The sequence below is a fragment of the Eremothecium sinecaudum genome, chromosome III (assembly GCF_001548555.1).
Source record: "Eremothecium sinecaudum strain ATCC 58844 chromosome III, complete sequence".
NCBI lineage: Eukaryota > Fungi > Ascomycota > Saccharomycetes > Saccharomycetales > Saccharomycetaceae > Eremothecium > Eremothecium sinecaudum.
The window spans coordinates 1,053,363-1,071,385 of NC_030894.1; the positions used below are offsets into that span (position 1 = coordinate 1,053,363).

General features: G+C 41.8%; 11 protein-coding genes across 11 annotated transcripts; 6 read left to right on the top strand and 5 right to left on the bottom strand.

The window, feature by feature from the left end:
• Window positions 1-150: 150 nt before the first annotated feature.
• CEM1 (fatty acid synthase CEM1) lies at window positions 151-1,500 on the top strand (the record flags this gene model as incomplete). Its single annotated transcript, XM_018131123.1, has 1 exon — window positions 151-1,500. One exon carries the CDS (start codon window positions 151-153, stop codon window positions 1,498-1,500), a length of 1,350 nt encoding a protein of 449 aa, XP_017986989.1.
• Window positions 1,501-1,570: 70 nt separating this feature from the next.
• DFG10 (putative polyprenol reductase) lies at window positions 1,571-2,431 on the bottom strand (the record flags this gene model as incomplete). The annotated part of the gene is made up of 1 exon (XM_018131122.1): window positions 1,571-2,431. One exon carries the CDS (start codon window positions 2,429-2,431, stop codon window positions 1,571-1,573), a length of 861 nt encoding a protein of 286 aa, XP_017986990.1.
• A 125-nt stretch (window positions 2,432-2,556) lies between these two features.
• On the bottom strand, window positions 2,557-4,092 carry AW171_hschr31863 (HCL156Cp; the record flags this gene model as incomplete). Its single annotated transcript, XM_018131121.1, has 1 exon — window positions 2,557-4,092. One exon carries the CDS (start codon window positions 4,090-4,092, stop codon window positions 2,557-2,559), a length of 1,536 nt encoding a protein of 511 aa, XP_017986991.1.
• A 436-nt stretch (window positions 4,093-4,528) lies between these two features.
• AW171_hschr31864 (PHO85 cyclin family protein) lies at window positions 4,529-5,488 on the bottom strand (the record flags this gene model as incomplete). The annotated part of the gene is made up of 1 exon (XM_018131120.1): window positions 4,529-5,488. One exon carries the CDS (start codon window positions 5,486-5,488, stop codon window positions 4,529-4,531), a length of 960 nt encoding a protein of 319 aa, XP_017986992.1.
• Window positions 5,489-5,769: 281 nt separating this feature from the next.
• PET117 (Pet117p) lies at window positions 5,770-6,105 on the bottom strand (the record flags this gene model as incomplete). The annotated part of the gene is made up of 1 exon (XM_018131119.1): window positions 5,770-6,105. The coding sequence occupies one exon, from the start codon at window positions 6,103-6,105 to the stop codon at window positions 5,770-5,772; it is 336 nt and encodes a 111-aa protein (XP_017986993.1).
• Window positions 6,106-6,325: 220 nt separating this feature from the next.
• AW171_hschr31866 (RidA family protein) lies at window positions 6,326-6,742 on the top strand (the record flags this gene model as incomplete). The annotated part of the gene is made up of 1 exon (XM_018131118.1): window positions 6,326-6,742. One exon carries the CDS (start codon window positions 6,326-6,328, stop codon window positions 6,740-6,742), a length of 417 nt encoding a protein of 138 aa, XP_017986994.1.
• Window positions 6,743-7,203: 461 nt separating this feature from the next.
• On the top strand, window positions 7,204-7,815 carry RPL34A (60S ribosomal protein eL34; the record flags this gene model as incomplete). The annotated part of the gene is made up of 2 exons (XM_018131117.1): window positions 7,204-7,240; window positions 7,469-7,815. The coding sequence occupies 2 exons, from the start codon at window positions 7,204-7,206 to the stop codon at window positions 7,813-7,815; spliced, it is 384 nt and encodes a 127-aa protein (XP_017986995.1).
• Window positions 7,816-8,216: 401 nt separating this feature from the next.
• Window positions 8,217-11,735, top strand: NEO1 (aminophospholipid-translocating P4-type ATPase NEO1; the record flags this gene model as incomplete). Its single annotated transcript, XM_018131116.1, has 1 exon — window positions 8,217-11,735. The coding sequence occupies one exon, from the start codon at window positions 8,217-8,219 to the stop codon at window positions 11,733-11,735; it is 3,519 nt and encodes a 1,172-aa protein (XP_017986996.1).
• Window positions 11,736-11,891: 156 nt separating this feature from the next.
• Window positions 11,892-14,420, bottom strand: SYG1 (Syg1p; the record flags this gene model as incomplete). Its single annotated transcript, XM_018131115.1, has 1 exon — window positions 11,892-14,420. The coding sequence occupies one exon, from the start codon at window positions 14,418-14,420 to the stop codon at window positions 11,892-11,894; it is 2,529 nt and encodes an 842-aa protein (XP_017986997.1).
• Window positions 14,421-14,767: 347 nt separating this feature from the next.
• On the top strand, window positions 14,768-15,661 carry HIS1 (ATP phosphoribosyltransferase; the record flags this gene model as incomplete). The annotated part of the gene is made up of 1 exon (XM_018131114.1): window positions 14,768-15,661. One exon carries the CDS (start codon window positions 14,768-14,770, stop codon window positions 15,659-15,661), a length of 894 nt encoding a protein of 297 aa, XP_017986998.1.
• A 517-nt stretch (window positions 15,662-16,178) lies between these two features.
• On the top strand, window positions 16,179-17,882 carry MET30 (ubiquitin-binding SDF ubiquitin ligase complex subunit MET30; the record flags this gene model as incomplete). The annotated part of the gene is made up of 1 exon (XM_018131113.1): window positions 16,179-17,882. One exon carries the CDS (start codon window positions 16,179-16,181, stop codon window positions 17,880-17,882), a length of 1,704 nt encoding a protein of 567 aa, XP_017986999.1.
• Between the last annotated feature and the right edge of the window lie 141 nt (window positions 17,883-18,023).

The following is an 18,023-nucleotide window of genomic DNA, read 5'->3' on the forward strand; positions in this document are numbered from 1 at the left end:
TTCGTTTTTAATTTTATACATACATTGATAGATTGAATTTTAGTTTAGAAATATATATGCTTCAGAAAGTATTTTAAGGTTTATGGGATTTTGCTACTGTTGACCTATTCTTAAATTGTGGTATTATCTCTTGCATTTTGACTGCTTGCAATGGCAAGATTTGCGGGCTCTAGAGTCGTTGTTACGGGGCTAGGTTGCTACACATCTATAGGGTCCAGTGTCAAAGAATCGTGGAATGGTCTTCTCAGAGGTCAATCTGGTATCCAAAAACTCCAGAACTTGGATGAATTTGATTCTAAATACAAGGACTTAGGAAAATTTATTCCTCCGAACGTTGCAGTAGGGAAAGTAGGATTTGATGCTAAGAAATATCCTATATTATCTTCACAAGATGTCCGGCGAACGGCTACTTTCTCTCAGGTTGCAATTGTGGCTGCAGAGGAGGCCCTTGTTGATGCAAAGTTGCTAAACGAGCCCACTGGTAGGCTTATTGACGGTATTAATCCCGAACGGGCAGGTTGCATTATTGGTACTGGAATTCCGTCAGCATCGGAAATGTACGAAGCTGCGTCAGCTCTTCATGGGACAGGCCGATCTTCTGTCTCTCCGCTTTTTATCCCTAAGTTCCTCAATAATATGGCTTCCGGAAACATAAGCATCAAGTTTCAACTCAAAGGTTTGAGCAACAGTCCATCCACGGCCTGCGCAACGGGTAACAACGCCATTGGAGATGCCTATAATTTTATCAAGCTAGGATATGCAGACTTTATCGTTGCAGGTGCTAGTGAGATGAATGTCCATCCCCTGACCCTTGCAGGATTTTGCAAGGCGAGGAGCATCTCTTCAAATGGTGTCTCAAGACCATTTGACACCAACAGGGATGGCTTTGTATTAGGAGAAGGCTGTGGTATTTTGATTTTGGAATCCCTAGATCATGCCAAGAAGCGTAAGGCCAAAATACTTGCAGAGGTTGTCGGGTACGGACTCAGCACGGATGCCTATCACATTACATCGCCTTTGGAAAGCGGTGATGGCGCGCGTCGTGCAATGGATATAGCAGTCAGACAAGCAATGGCATGGGAAGATAGGCACAAGATAGGCTATGTAAACGCGCATGCTACCAGTACATTACTTGGCGATCGAGCGGAAGCTCGCGGCATAAAACAAATATTTGGCTCACATGACGTCGCTGGCGTACCACTTGATAAGAATCACACATTGGTGAGTAGTACAAAAGGTCATATTGGTCACTTGCTTGGGGCAGCTGGCGCTGTTGAAGCCCTATTTACAGTCAAGGCCTTAGTTGATGGTATTATCCCCCACACGTTGAATTTAGAGACAGTCGGGGGTGCTAAAGGGGACGAAAAAGAATATTTTAATGGGCTTAAGTTCGTTAAGGATCGGCCTATGACTGCAGATATAGAATATGCAATGAGTAACAGTTTTGGATTTGGTGGCATCAACACTTCACTTTTATTCAAGAAATTTCAGGACTTCTAGGTAATCACTAAATAACATTTCATCAGAATACTGATCCTTACCTATTTTTCTACACCACCATTATATATCTTTATAGTACAAATGGTATCATTGCATATTTAGGCCGTACACAATCTTTAAACTTTGATTCATAGTAGCTCTTGGTCTGGACTGCACTTACACCTAGGTTACTAATCACCCATATAACGGACATACCTGTTGCGAGTCTCGTGTTCTTGTTGACGATGAACAGCGATATGTATATCATAAGTTCATCGAAGTAATGAGCACAGGCGATCCATTTGAACAAGCCCCGAGTAGGCAATGAGTACTTAACTAGCGTTGATAGATGTAAATGATTGAAGGATTGGTCAAACGAAAACACTGCGAACAAAAGGACTGCTATCAGCTTTACTGTATGCATTTCACCACGTATTGTTAATTCCGTAGAATCTGCCAGTCCGAGGTAAATACTGAGATTTAAGGTAGTATAAAACCAGAGGCCAACCAGGTAATGTGCTACATGTATTTGAGAATTACTTCCCCAATTCGTGCATAGGAGACATTCAGCAAGCCTTCTCACGGTATGAATCACCAGCAGCCACACAAGCAGCTGGCTTGGAAACAGAAATGCGTTAATAAGGGATAAAACTAACCCGTTAGCATAGAAATGGGTAAAGTAATTGTGTGGGACCTTCAAACCAAAAAACCATTTGACAGCTTTATTTCCGCTTGAATTGTCGTTCGCAGGAAGAGCCTTGCCATACCTTAGCATCTGTGGAAGACAAAAATTAGCCAGGTATACAGAAACAATACCTATGATATAGGTCGTATAGATGAAAAGCCATGCCAGATTACTATAGAGCTCTATTTTTAACATGTTATAAGGCAATGAAAAGTTAAAGGTTTTTAAGGTACAAGATCTAAATTTTACATTTTTGTTAAAAGTCATGTCATCTATAGATATTTCTCTTATATGTGGATGATAAGGATAAATTTATTATGATTGGTAAAGCTTTAAACTCCCGGAGCTTTAAAGCCTCGGCTATTACGCAATCTATCAAGTTTAAATAATGTTCACCGACCGATGTATTTCAATTCCAACGGCCTTAGAGCTAGGTAAGTGACAGAAGTAAATAGTATTGCCACTTCAAAACCAAGGTCACCAAATTCTCCAATTGGTCGCGATATATATCCTTGCCAGTACTCCTGGGACATACCTAGAAACACTCCAATAGCACCCATTATGATTCCAGCAAGTGATGCATATCCAACAGGAAGCTTCCCTGGTTTCTTCCAAATAGAAACGTCATAAGTCTGAAGCGACATCTTTCTAAATATGAAGTGCTCAATGAATGCGATTGCAATATACGTGGCGATGTAATAAGCTGTAGCATCCATGAAGTTGGACATGAAAGCTTCAAATTTGTAATAACAAGCGACTGACAGTCCAAATACGATAATGTTAGTTATCAAAGCCCATCCCACCCTTGGAATCGTTGCTAGACTACTCCACATAGCTTGGACACTCAGGCCAATAGAGTACATGTTTGGAATATTGTTCACGGTAGCAGATAATGAGAAGATGACTAGACATATATTACCAAAAACAGGCATTGGTTCGACTAGAATACCGTAGCACAACCCACCAACGGAGTCTGTTTCATAAAGGGCAGCCCAGCGTGGATTGGTGAAGGTGCACACACCAGCAGCGCAACCCACAAGCACACAGATGCAAATAGAGGAGAACAGTGCTGCGTATAAAGAGAAAAATATCTTGTAACTGTTCGTGTTCCTGGGCATATACACGGCGTAGTCAGCTGCGCAGCTTGACCACCCAGCAGTAAGACCGAAGATAACACCACCAAAAGATAGAATTGCGCCTGTTGTTGCCTTCTCATTTTCCATATTATGCACAGTGAAGCTACCTGACATCTTGGCACGAATAAGAATGACAAAAAGCACCATTAGATTAGGAATCCACGCCCACATTTGGTAGACATTAATTGCCTTATACCCAAAGAACGTGACGAGGATAGTTATAACGGTCACTATCAAACAGGCGATGGCTGGTGGGCAGCTGTAGCCATCGCTGTTCACCATGTGCAGAACTGACGCCGAAGAAACGCAGTTCAACACACCCCATCCCATCCCGCCAATTATATTAAACAGGCAGAAGATTCTAGCAGTGGCATTACCAGTTAGGTAACGCGACAAAACCATCTGCCGCATACCTAGTTTTGCTCCTAACACGGAAAATATGCAAACGATAATTAATCCAACCAAGGCAAACAGCAACACACAAAATAGGCACCATAGAAAGTTCAACCGGAACACAATGGGTCCCAGAAGACCAACGCTGAACCCTGTACTCGATAGGTTTGCTGAAAACCACATCACGGCCGAAATCCAAACGGGTGCGTCTTTTTTGTCATCGGAAACTGGTTCGATGCCTCTGATTTCGGCGTTAAGCTTAGCCGCCCATCTGTTTAAGAAAGCAAGCCTCGTGGCCTCTTCCCCAGCAGGTATTGACGAAGATTCTGTAATACTAACCGATTCAAACTTTTCCAATCCCGCCCCATCTTGAACAATATTGTTATGTTTAATAGACATCAGAAGCTTTCAGGGCCGGTTGTAAAGTTAAGTAAATACAGTGTAGCTTGGGGGGTCGAGCGTACGGATATAATATATCTTACTATTTAAATAGAATACAGCTACTCTTATAGGCTTTAGGTATCGCATAAACAAAGGAGCGAGTCGACCGCTTCTCTGCGGACAATTACAGTATTATAGATAGAATAGCAAAAAGGTAAACATTAGATAGATACCACTGTTTAGCTTGAAAAACGCACCTATCCAATTTCTTCTACCCAACACGGCTAATTGCCTTAGATGAGAGGGTTTGTGACTTCGTTCGCTGCACGCTGTTAGCTTATAGGCGGGAGATAGGGGCAGACATATATAACAGAAATGTAATTAAAACTGAACAAAAGAAAAGTCCTCATCTGAACTTGACTCAGTACAGGAAAATTCTGGTAAAGGGTTCCGTCTAAGGGTTTGGACACTTCACATTAATAGGAAGGTCCTGCTGATGTTCTCTGCGCCAGAATTTGTAAAGCAGATCGGCATATCGCTGTAATTCCTGGACAGACACAATGAGCTCGAAGTCACATAGAATTGAGAACTGTAGTTCAAGCCGGTTTAGTTCCTGTAACGAAATTCCGCCTACTCTCGCATAGCGAGAGTTGCTGTAGAAGAAATCACTGAAAAATTTCGTGCTTACGGTTACGGCTGCTATAATTAGGCGATGGATATTATATGAATCCATAACGAAAAGCTGTGGGTCTAGCGCATTACAGCGCTTTGCGATTCTATCAAAATAAACCAAAAGTGAAAGAAAAACGTCATTTGTAATTGGACAGTACTTCTGTATTCGAGCAAAGTAGTCGCCTAGTGTTATTGCTGGGATATGTTTCCCCCTAAAACTCAAAACATGAGCAACATATTTGTTCTTTACGTCATGTTTGTCTTGTTCAAACGGCATTAGACGGTCATTAGATGTGATAATCTTATAGAGTAGGCCTGTTAACATTTCTAAAAGCTTATCGGTAGGAAATTGGACGATATCCATTTGTCCCGGTGGAGATGAGCTCTCTACTAAAGGTGATTGTAGCTGCATTACACTTGATGGTTCAATCCTGCTCTCCTCTTCATGTTGACACACTATTAGAGCAGGCGTTCTACAAGAGCCCGGTAGGAATGGCGACTTCGGCACTATATTATGGTTACCTTGCGGTTTTGGGAGTGGAGTATTGGATGATGTCGGAGTCCCGTTCGGCTCAGTGATATTTGTTCGTTTCTTGGGCGAATAGTCTTGTATATTAGTCGGAGCGTCATTTTGGCACTGTAGTTTTCTTGCTTCGTTATTGATAGCGGTAGATTCACGCACTTCAGGAAGCACTTGTTCGATCGAATATGTTGTTGCAGGCTCACCATCAATGTAAGACATTGCTTCCAGCCTGCTTTTTGGAGTTTTCTGGTCGTCGCGGTGCTTGCACAGTTTTTCTTTGACTTCGGCTTGGGTGTATAGACATTGTTATTGTCTGCAGCTCCTTCACCCCCCGAATCAAGAATACAAATAGTGGAAAGAAAAGTTGATAAACCCTTATGATGGTGATTAGCGTCGGGACATCACTCGCTACTTCCTATGGCGGCAGTATATGTGCGACTTAAACTACTTAATATGTGTCAACTATATACAAGATGTGATACTTACGCTTCACAGTGTAGTCATTTATGTACACGGTCCACCACTTCTCCATCTTTTGTCACGATTTCACCGGACAGGGGTTGAAGCTGGTCATATTTCTTTCTTAGTTCCAGTTGCATTTGATGTTCAGCTGCGTTAAAAAGACGCTTGCGCTCTTTTTCTGCTTCAGCTGCTGAAACTTCGCCTGCAGCGGCTCTTTCTCTGGCGGATTTCTTTTCTGCTACTCTCTTCGCATCTTTAATAGGGCCTTGACGGAGTACGTCCCTCTCCATTTCTTGAACAATATGCACACCCATAATGGTTGCTGCAGAAACCAAACATGACGCAGCCAACACTATCTTGCTAGTTCTGCTCATGGCTGATTGCTAAAGGTATTGCGGCAAATCTCTGACTTGGCGCACGTTTGTATTGCCACCCGCCCAAGTAAACATATCTTGTGTATTTGTCAAATCTTCACCAAGTAGTTACCCGGCGTTCTGTATCCGGTGGCCTTCATTTAGCACTTAACGGCTATACTGTTCTCTGACACGCATATATAAGCCAGATTGCGGAAACACTGTAATTGACCAGCCCCCCATGTTCAGAGCGCCATCAAGAACGCTATTTCGCAGAATGTCTACCCTAACTCCAGTTTACACTAAATCCGCTCCAGCTCCAGCTGCATCCTACTCGCAAGCTATTAAGGTCAATGGTTTTATCTATGTCTCAGGACAGATCCCATTGGACACTGAAAACAAGCCAATCGAGGGATCTATTTCTGACAAGACAGAACAAGTTATTAAGAACGTCGAAAATGTTTTGAAAGCAGCCAATTCCGGTCTTGACAAGATTGTTAAAATTAACGTTTTTCTAACTGATATGGGAAATTTTGCGGAGTTCAATGGTGTTTATGCAAAATATTTCAGTGAACATAAGCCAGCTAGATCCTGTGTGGCAGTCAAGGCATTGCCACTAGGCATGGACGTTGAGATGGAAGTTGTAGCTGTCGAATAACATAAGTAGTACTTATTTAACCGTACTTAACTATAATTAACATACTTTACTAATTCTACTATAACGCTAACATTATGACTAATTTAAATTGTTCATCTAGGATTGGCACTAATCACTCTCAGGGGAGTGGGATTTGAGATCCGCTCCAGATCCTCTTAACACAGATCGGGTGGAACCCAACATCCACTCGTGACTGTTTAGAATGTATGGGTGCTGAAATCTGGAAACTTTTTTTGCTGCGTGGGAGGCTGCGAACGCGGCCGGCACCACACAGGCGGAAACTGCAAGCTGAGTTTCTCTGCCTAGCGATGTGTGCTAGGCAGGGAGCACGCTGTACGGTTGGGAAAGTTCGGCTTACCGCGCTGCATGGTATCTGAAAATTTTGAATATACTTACAACTTAAAGAGGTTTCTTGAAGTGCAATATTGAAGCGTATACACAGAGTATAGCAACCAGTAAAGATGGCCCAACGTGTTACTTTCAGAAGAAGAAATCCATGTATGTTAAGCAATGAGTTAATTTAAGAGAGATGTTGCAGTTTCCCGCGGCTCAATGAAGGTCCTGGATAGTATAATGATAAGCATCGTATAAGGTTCCTCATTCCGATATTAGACTAGTTCTCGGCTGGAAGGTCAGCACTAGCTGTCATTGCGATCCTAATGTCTACTGCGAATAACTGTAACGCTCTTCCAGCGTTTAGAATCACGTACTAACCCTATATTACAGACAACACCAAGTCCAACAAGATCAAGGTTGTTAAGACCCCTGGTGGTGTCTTGCGTGCTCAGCACGTCAAGAAGTTGGCTTCCAGACCAAAGTGTGGTGACTGTGGTATCGCTTTGCCAGGTATCTCCACTTTGAGACCAAGACAATACGCTTCTATCTCCAAGACCCACAAGACTGTTTCCAGAGCTTACGGTGGTTCCAGATGTGCTAACTGTGTTAAGGAAAGAGTTATCAGAGCTTTCTTGATTGAAGAACAAAAGATTGTTAAGAAGGTCGTTAAGGAACAAGCTGAAGCTGCCAAGAAGGCTGAAAAGAAGCAAACCAAGAAGAAGGGTAAGAAGAACTAAGGAGATTGCGAGTCTTGATAATGAAGTCCGCATACGTCTTTTCAATTTGTAATTTAACATAAAAGTCACCTCTGAATTTCATATATACCTCCTCTATCTATCTATCATGTTGTATAGTCCCAGGCTAGCAGAGTTATAACGTACATCATAGGCGACGATAATTCGGTGGCCTTTTAGTCCTATAATGCCTGTATAGCCAAAGAACTTAATAATAGGAGAAAATAACAATCACTTGAACAAGTACGTTACGATCTTTCGTGTAGCCTGAAAATCATACAATAAAGGTTAGGAGGTTTGTTGACTAACGCACAGAAATTAGTACAGGTTATTAGGAGAAGGCGTGGAATAGCTGAAATATTTTGCTGCCCCTTACTAAAGAATCATAACATTCATAATAACAAATGTCATTCAAGTCCCCTCTAGAGGCGTCTTCTATTTACAATTACCATCCAGGCCAACCATTTGCTTCTTTTAATAATACACCTAATAATACGAGTTCTGGTAGTTCAAACATTAGGAGGGATCGAAGAACAGGGAGTTTGGATTCGTTTGAGCTAGACTTTGATGATAGTCTGGATGCAGCGTTAGATTCATTGCAGATTAAACGTACTATATCACGCGACCGCAATAATATCACCCAAGGGGGCGAGTACTTTGAATTAGAAAGTTTGGATAATATGGCTGATCGAAATACCCTGCGTTCCGGGGGACCGCTAGACAAAGACACACAGCCTCTAATAAGTCAAGATTCTAGCGAAGGTTCTCATACTAGGCGTAGAAGGTCAATTCCTCATTCGCCGACGTCATCTTGGTGGCATAAACTGAAGTCGTTAACTTATAGAGGATCGTCTTCAGTGTCCCCTCTGCTGGGGGCCACTGCTACTTATAGTTCGACACACCCAATAGAACTTACGGATAAGAATATTGAGCGAGAGATTCATCCCAACACGACTCCGATATACGATAGATACAAATATCCTTCCAATGCTATTTCCAATGCGAAGTACAATGTTATAACATTTATTCCGATCATTCTATATGAACAGTTCAAGTTCTTTTTCAACTTGTACTTCCTGCTTGTGTCGCTATCACAAGCGATACCAGCACTCCGGATAGGTTATTTATCCTCCTATATTGTTCCGTTAGCATTTGTGTTGACTGTTACCATGTCAAAGGAAGCCTTAGATGATATAAGTCGTAGAAGGCGTGATAGAGAGACAAATAATGAGTTGTTTGAGGTTTTAAGTAGACCGCACATGGTACCAAGCAGTGAGTTGAAGGTTGGAGACTTGGTGAAATTGCATAAAGATTCGCGTATACCTGCGGATATGATATTGCTACAGAGTAGCGACCCTAGTGGTGAATCGTTTATAAAAACAGATCAATTGGATGGAGAAACGGATTGGAAATTAAGAATAGCCCCATCTTTAACTCAAACCCTTTCTCAAGATGAACTCCTTAGCAAAATTAAAATCACTGCCTCCGCTCCGGAGAAGTCTATTCACAAATTTGTAGGAAAAGTGGCCTACAAAGGTTCTTCCAATCCATTAACAGTCGACAACACAATGTGGGCAAACACAGTTTTGGCCTCATCCGGTGTTTTTATTGCATGTGTTGTTTATACCGGTGCGGATACAAGGCAAGCAATGAATACGTCCCAAGCAACCGTTAAAACGGGGTTGTTGGAATTGGAGATAAACAGTCTATCGAAGATATTGTGTTTATGTGTTATCATACTTTCAGTAGCACTTGTGGCCTTCTCAGGGCTTGATAACAAGGATTGGTACGTTGATATTATGAGATACCTTATCTTATTCTCTACAATTATCCCAGTTTCATTGCGTGTGAACTTGGATTTAGGGAAGTCTGTGTATGCTCGACAAATTGAAAAGGACCAGAGTATTCCGAACACTATTGTTAGAACGAGTACTATTCCAGAAGACTTGGGAAGAATTGAATATTTGTTGAGCGATAAGACTGGTACATTAACACAGAACGACATGCAGCTGAAGAAGTTACATCTTGGAACTGTTTCCTATACTATGGAGACTATGGATATGGTTAGTGACTACATAAGTACGATGGTTAAAAATCCAAACTCAACTTCTATTACTGGTCAATTAATATCAAGTGGAGCAAGAAAGGAAATCTCTCAGAGAGTTCGTGATTTAGTTACCGCGTTGGCTATCTGCCATAACGTTATTCCAAGTTTTGATGATAATAACCTAACCTACCAGGCTGCCTCTCCAGATGAAATTGCCATTGTAAAGTTTACCGAAAGCGTTGGGCTCTCACTCTTTAAACGTGATCGTAATTTTTTGACTTTGTTTCACGAGCACTCAGGGGTGAATCTCAACTACGATATTTTAAGGGTCTTTCCATTTAGCTCAGAAACGAAACGAATGGGGATTCTTGTATTTGATAAGTCGAGGGAAGAATACTGGTATTTCCAAAAAGGAGCTGACACTGTGATGTCAAAAATTGTCCAAAGTAATGATTGGTTGGAGGAAGAAGTCAGTAATATGGCTCGTGAAGGTTTAAGGACTTTGGTAATAGGTAGGAAAAAGTTGAATCGGAAAGTTTACGAACAGTTCAGTAGAGAATATAAAGATGCCTCCCTCTCTATGATTAACAGAGATAACTCTATGGCGGAGGTGGTAAAGAAGCATTTAGAACATGACTTAGAGTTACTGGGACTTACAGGCGTTGAGGACAAGCTTCAAAGAGATGTAAAGTCCTCCATCGAATTATTAAGAAATGCAGGTGTTAAAATTTGGATGCTAACTGGTGACAAAGTAGAAACCGCCTTGTGTGTTTGTATTAGCGCTAAGTTAATTACAAGGAGCCAATATGTGCATAAGATTACAAAACTTTCTAATCGGGAAGGTGCACTTAATCACTTGGAATACTTAAAAGTGAATCGGAATGCGTGTTTGTTAATAGATGGAGATTCTTTGGCCCTATTTTTAACGCATTACAGAAAAGAGTTTTTTGATGTCGTTGTGCACTTATCTGTTGTGATTGCATGCCGCTGTACGCCTCAACAAAAAGCTGATGTCGCCCTATTAATAAGAGAATGCACCGGTAAGAGAGTGTGCTGTATTGGTGATGGTGGTAATGATGTCAGCATGATCCAATGCGCCGACATTGGTGTTGGTATTGTTGGAAAAGAGGGTAAACAGGCGTCTTTGGCGGCAGATTACTCTATTACTCAATTTTGTCATTTAACCAAATTACTATTATGGCATGGGAGAAATTCATACAAAAGATCTGCTAAGTTGGCGCAGTTTGTTATACATAGAGGGTTGTTAATATCAGTTTGTCAAGCGGTTTATTCTATCTCTTCAAAGTTTGAGCCAATCGCTATATACCAAGGCTGGTTAATGGTTGGATATGCTACTTGTTATACTATGGCTCCTGTGTTTTCTTTAACTTTGGACCGGGATATTGATGAATCATTAACAAAAACATATCCTGAACTATACAAAGAGCTAACTGAAGGTAAGTCATTATCCTATAATACTTTCTTCGTTTGGGTAGCATTATCATTATTCCAAGGTATTATAATTCAGGGCCTCTCTCAGATATTTGTGGGATTAAAACAGTCTGAATTTCATAAGCTGGTTGCAATAAGTTTTACCGCATTAATAATAAATGAGTTGATTATGGTTGCCTTGGAAATCTATACTTGGAACAAGGTCATGGCGATAACAGAACTAGCCACTTTTGCAGTTTACATTATATCCGTTCCATTTTTAGCGGATTACTTCGACCTAAGATCCATGATACAGCCGACTTTTTATATGCAACTCGCCATCATTCTGACAATATCCATTTTCCCTGTTTGGGCAGCGAAAACAATTCATAGAAGACTAAACCCACCAAGTTATGCCAAAGTTCAACAATTCTCAGCCGTGTAGATACCTGAGATAATATGGGATTTTGTGTACATCATTGGCGGGCGAAGACAGTGTATATGAATATCATTAATAAAAGTTAAGCACTATAAATATTAAGTCAACAGTTATACTTAGATCTTAGAAACTTAGTAATCCAAATTACAAGGATTGGTTCCGTCAATCATCATAGTCGTCGTCCACTTCGTCGTATTCTGTAGCACTTCTGGCAGATAATGGCGGTCTCTGGAAGTCCTTAGCATGTGCCCAAGATATCATACTTAGTACGGAATTTCTTCTTAGTCTAGGCTGTTCGTTGTTCTCTTGTTCTTGTAAAGCATTTAAGGTTGGATCCTTCTTTTTTAGGTAAGCCCCTTCTTCATCGATATCATTCTCAATATCTTTAGCACACGCGTTGGAAATTGGGAAAGGCAATGGAGTGTCACCAGTTATTTTGAATAAGTGTACATTGGCAACGTGTTCGTTTTCCACACGGAAAATAACCCATATAAACCTACGGAAAACTTCAACTGCAGCAAGAATAAATGAAGTGACTGCACTTTGCTGAATCTGAGTAGTAGTGATAGCGTAAACGATCCATTGGAACCTTATCAAAACATCGACTATCATGCAGATATAATAGAAGGACTTCTTTCTCTTGGGATACTTGCCAGTCTGCCAGTCACGCTTACCTGCAAGGTAGAGGTCATCTCTAAGGAACAGATTTTGTGAATGTAATTGGAATAACGACCAATCCATGACGAGATCCCAAACTGAGGTATAAATTGAGTTAAGTGATGCAATAACAATAAAGAGGGTACGATATGTCACCAAAGACATGCTCTCACTCCTCATGGAAATTCTATATGTGCAAAGGGCCAAGCTGTAAAGTATGCCAAAGGAATATTTGCCTGCATTTAATAGATGGGGAAACCAATCATCTGAATCCAAGAATCTTCGGACACATTGCATCAATCTCCAGTAGCTAGGAAGTGCAGAGAGAATCCCCATAGATTTCAAGCTTGAAGAACCACATTGAAGATGAGGAGAGCCTGCAAAAACGCATCCCACTGTGGCAAAATCAGCAATGGAGTATGTTAATGAACAAACAAGATCTCCGAGAAAAAAATCTCCAAACTTAACCGGGAAAGCGCCAGCAAAAACTAGCCTTATAGTGGTGACGAGTAGTGAGCGACGAGTTTGTCTCAATGAATACCAATTAGGAATTATGTTAAAAGGACACACCATAGTACACAAAAAGAGTGCTACCCACACAACCCACCAAATAAGCTGCTCCCTCTCAAAGCTGACAAGCGCGAAAGCTGAACAGAAAACCGCAGCAACTGCTACCAAAAAGATATAGCCAGAGATCCTTGTAGAGGAGAAGTCATTATTAAATGTTGTTGACCCCTTTCCTGAATGCAGTTCTCCGAACATAATGAATTGGAAATTAATTTTACTTCTAAACCAAATAAAACAATCAAGGCAAAAAAACAATGCCATCAACAACGTCAAATACATGCCCGCCCATACTGGGAATAATATAGTATGCGTGTACGTGCCTAGGTCTGATGAAATACCTAGATAAAGGGTGTACGCAATAAAAACGACCGCTATACCAATACCATTACCTCCAAAAAACATCTGCATCAAAGATCGATTTGTCTGATGCACCATTTGTTCATTGAGAGTATATTGCAGAGATAGATTTCTCAATTTCTGTACGTGATGTTTTCTATCTTGTGCAGAATCTGTTAAGGTATCGGTATACCAAGTTGAAACTTTTCCTTCCCAGAACGTAAGCGGATCTTTGTCTTGAGGAAGATCAAGCTGCGTAGACGGGAGGAGCAACGAATTCGCCTTCTGCAGGTTTTTTGCATATAGTTGAAGGTTTTGCCCCATGTGTTGGAACATAGGCGAATGATCGTTGGCATAGGCCATAAAATTGCTCAACTCCTTTGTTTGGCATGCCTTATCAAGTTTCTTCACAATTTTCCTAAACCCAGTAACGTTTAAATCACGATAATTCTTCAGCAACTGCAACGTCATATAGAACTCCAACACAGCATTCGACAACTGTACCCTTATCTGTCTAGGAGTCAAATTTTCCACAGTAAAAGTCTCCATATGTGGAGCATAATGAGGGCTCGACGTAGGCTTGTTTTTCCGTCTCCATCGTTCAGGCATACATGGAACAAGCTCCATATCCCTCAAAAAGGACAGGATCTTCTCTCCGATTTGCATACCAACTAAAGACTGGTCTTTCTCTAAATCTGGAGGTGGAGACGCTTCCTGACGCATTTCTTCCGCTCCCTCATATGATCCCGACGACAAAGGCGTTGCACCATATGAGCGCGACTCTCTATGCATTTTTCGATCGCAATATATCTTGATCTGTTGCCTTAGTTGGTTAAATTTATGCCCACAACTTTGTAGCTGCCATTGGTAGAACTCATCGCATTTCTTTAATTCTACACCAACAATCCATCCCATCACAAATTCGTCAACAAGACGCTGTTTTTCTTTATGGTATTCAGAACTTGCGGACACCACGCTTCCGGTTCGTCCTCCACTGCGTCCTCCGCTAACAGCCGTAGCCTTAATACTTTCTTTATAGGCCTTTAGCTTCTTCTTGCCAAGCTTATAATTAACATACTTGTCTCTCCATTCAGGAATAGCACACTCACGAAGGTGCTCCGCGAACTTCATGGTTCAAATACAGCTAGGACACAGTTCAAATCTAACCTCAACGATGAAGCTGGCCTTAACATAGTAAAGTCCACCTCGTATTATGGTTATTTCTGGTAATTTATTTTTAATAGTCAACGGGACGGATAAATCCCACATTAAACGGACAACCGCGGTTAATCCGGACAACCATTGTCATTCCCGACGTTAGAGGTTACCCTATCTTGGCCGATCACCGGGTTAGTCATAGTGTCTTTCCGCTATTGGCGGTTAAGCTGGAAGCAAATAAAAGCAGGGAACTCGGCAACTGAAAAGTGAGCCCGGAGCTACCAGACTTGGTACGTCAATTCCAACGAGATTAGCCGAAAATGGACCTTATTGATAGCCTTACAGACAGACTGCTGTTTGCGATTCCGAAAAAGGGCCGTTTATATGATAAATGCGTTTCCCTACTGAAGAATGCAGACATCGCTTTCAACAGGTCAAACAGACTCGACATAGCATTATGTACCAATTTACCAATCGCTTTGGTGTTCCTACCTGCCGCAGATATCCCAACGTTTGTCGGGGAGGGTAAGTGTGACTTAGGAATTACCGGGATTGACCAAGTCCGTGAATCTGGCGTGGATGTAGACGTTTTGATGGATCTAGAATTTGGCAAGTGCAACCTCCAAGTTCAAGCCCCTGCAAAAGGCTCTTATACTAAGCCAGAACAGCTAATTGGGAAGACTGTTGTTTCCAGTTTTATAAATTTGACGTCGCAATATTTTTCAGAGCTGGAGGGAACAACTACCGACAAAATTAAAACAACGGTAAAATATGTGGGCGGTTCTGTCGAAGCAGCATGCGCCCTAGGCGTAGCAGACGCTGTTGTCGACCTCGTAGAAAGCGGCGAAACAATGCGTGCGGCTGGTCTTACCGCTATTGCCACTGTGCTGCCAACTAGTGCGCATCTTATTGCGTCTAAGCACCCGAACAGTGATTCTTCGCTAATTAATACCGTTACAGGAAGAATCACAGGTGTATTGACTGCACAGAAATACGTCTATTGTACGTATAATGCAATTGAATCACATTTACCAGCTTTGTTGAAAATCACGCCCGGAAGAAGGGCACCTACAATTTCAAAATTAAGCGAATCAACATGGGTAGCTGTGTCCATAATGATTCTTCGTAAAGACACGGGCTTTATCATGGATCAGCTACAAAAGAATCATGCTGAGGATATTATGATATTCGAGATTTCTAACTGCCGTGTATAAAAATATCCTAGTTTTGTTTTTATTTACATAATAAGGACTACCAATATATCACAATATAAGATCCTCATGAATCACAATAGATAATAATATGCCTTTCTGAAAGCCCGGTAAATCAATCGACTGATTTTTAGCCATCTACTTCGCCATAGCGACCGCAGCTAAATTCATAGCCCATGGGTATTATGGCACGCCACACTTTTTATTGTGGGCACGTGATCTGAACTTCAGTATGTCTTTCCTGATGACAGTAGAGGCTTAACATGTGGGCATTCGTGTGAGACAACGTAGCGCTGTTAGACAGAGTAGAAGGTTTTAGGAGTCGATATATATATCTGGGAGGGATAGTAATATATCATTGTGTTATAATTAGGGGTTTTAATTTATTATTACCGGGTTGATAATATTGGTTTAAGTTCATACGTGAATTTTTTTAGATATCAGCTGAAGACTTTTGGAAGCTACTTATACCGATTACCTATAATCAGAGAGGTTAAAGAGGAGTTAGAGTGGGGGAGAGATGGAAGAAACTACAGAATATGGCCTAAAGCGTAATGGGAGTAGTAATGGTGCACAGAAGAGGTCTGGTAGTGTGACTGAGGTGGAGAACCCAGCAAAACGTCCGAAAGCGCCTCAGTATAACTTTATCCGATATTGCTATCGACATAATCCCGATATACAGTCGTCACCTACCCACCAGCAGTGTAAAAGGCAGGAATTGGAGCGCCTGAAGGTCTGGGAATCGAAACTGGAAGGGCTAATTTCGGACGATGAGAAGCAAAGAGTAATGCAAATAGTCTCTGGTTTTGAGTCGGCGAATGATAAACTGCGGAAGCTTATTCTAGAAGGAATGCTTCTGCGGAGTTGTTTTCCACAACTGTCGTTTATTTCGTCCCAAATACAGAAGTTAATCAGGATAGACTTCGTGTCGGTTCTACCGGAGGAAATTGCAATAAAAATTCTTCAATACCTGGACTGCCAGTCGCTGTGTGCGGCAACAGCTGTTTGTAGGCGCTGGAAGGAGCTCGCGGATCAAGATACTGTCTGGTACCATATGTGCGAGCAGCATATTGACCGTAAATGCCCTCGCTGTGGCTGGGGACTGCCATTATTGCATATGAAGAGAGCGAGGTACATCAAGCCTGCGCAGGAAGAAAACCAGAAGAGTGTAGTGCCTGCAGCCTCACGAATGCGGCCTTGGAAGGTTATCTACCGAGAACGGTTTAAGGTGGAAAGCAATTGGCGTAAGGGGATTTACAAGTTGCAGGAATTTAAGGGACATATGGATGGCGTTTTATCGCTTCAATTCACGCATTCACTACTATTCACCGGATCATACGACTCTACGGTTGCAATATGGGATCTAGTGAGTGGAAAACTCATTCGCAGACTGACAGGGCATACTGATGGGGTCAAAGCGTTGCGCTTCGAGGACCAGAAACTTATTACTGGCTCTTTGGATAAAACAATCCGTGTGTGGAACTACGTGACAGGCGCATGCGTATCCACATACCGTGGTCACCAAGACTCTGTGCTTTCTGTTGACTCCTATAAGAAGATTATTGTCTCAGGTTCTGCTGACAAAACTGTTAAGGTGTGGCACGTAGAGTCCAGAACGTGCTACACTCTTCGCGGACATACCGAATGGGTGAACTCAGTGAAGCTCCATCCCAAGAGTTTTACATGTTTTAGTTGTAGTGATGATACTACGATTCGTATGTGGGACATTAAGACAAACAACTGTATAAGGGTGTTCCGTGGTCATGTCGCCCAAGTCCAGAAAGTTCTCCCAATAACCTACGTAGGCGAAGATTTGGTCCAGGATACATTAGATTCCACTACAGTTCATGAGTTTTCTAATTACGAAGATCCCAGTGTCAACTGTAGCAATTGGGATAGCTCCCTTCCCTACCCAACTCATCTACTCAGCTGTTCACTTGACAATACGATAAAACTATGGGACGTTCGGAGTGGCAAATGCATCAGAACTCAGTTTGGCCACGTTGAGGGTATATGGGACATAGCTGCGGATAATTTTAGAATCGTTAGTGGATCTCATGACCGTAGCTGTAAAGTCTGGGACTTACAGTCCGGGAAGTGCATGCACACTTTTACGGGTAACCAAGCGCCCGTGGTATGCGTTGGAATTGGCGACAGTGAGTTTGTCTGCGGAGACGAGCTGGGTTCTGTCAAAATGTACAATTTTGGTAGCGGATTAGAATAGTCATCTCATATGTAATATATACACCAATATTTAGGATCATACCACTGGATGCATTAAGGGTGTACTACCCTTTTTCCCGGAGTTCTTTTGAAACATGACGATCTACAAGAAAAAAGTGCTTGATCGCGCCAACAAATCCTT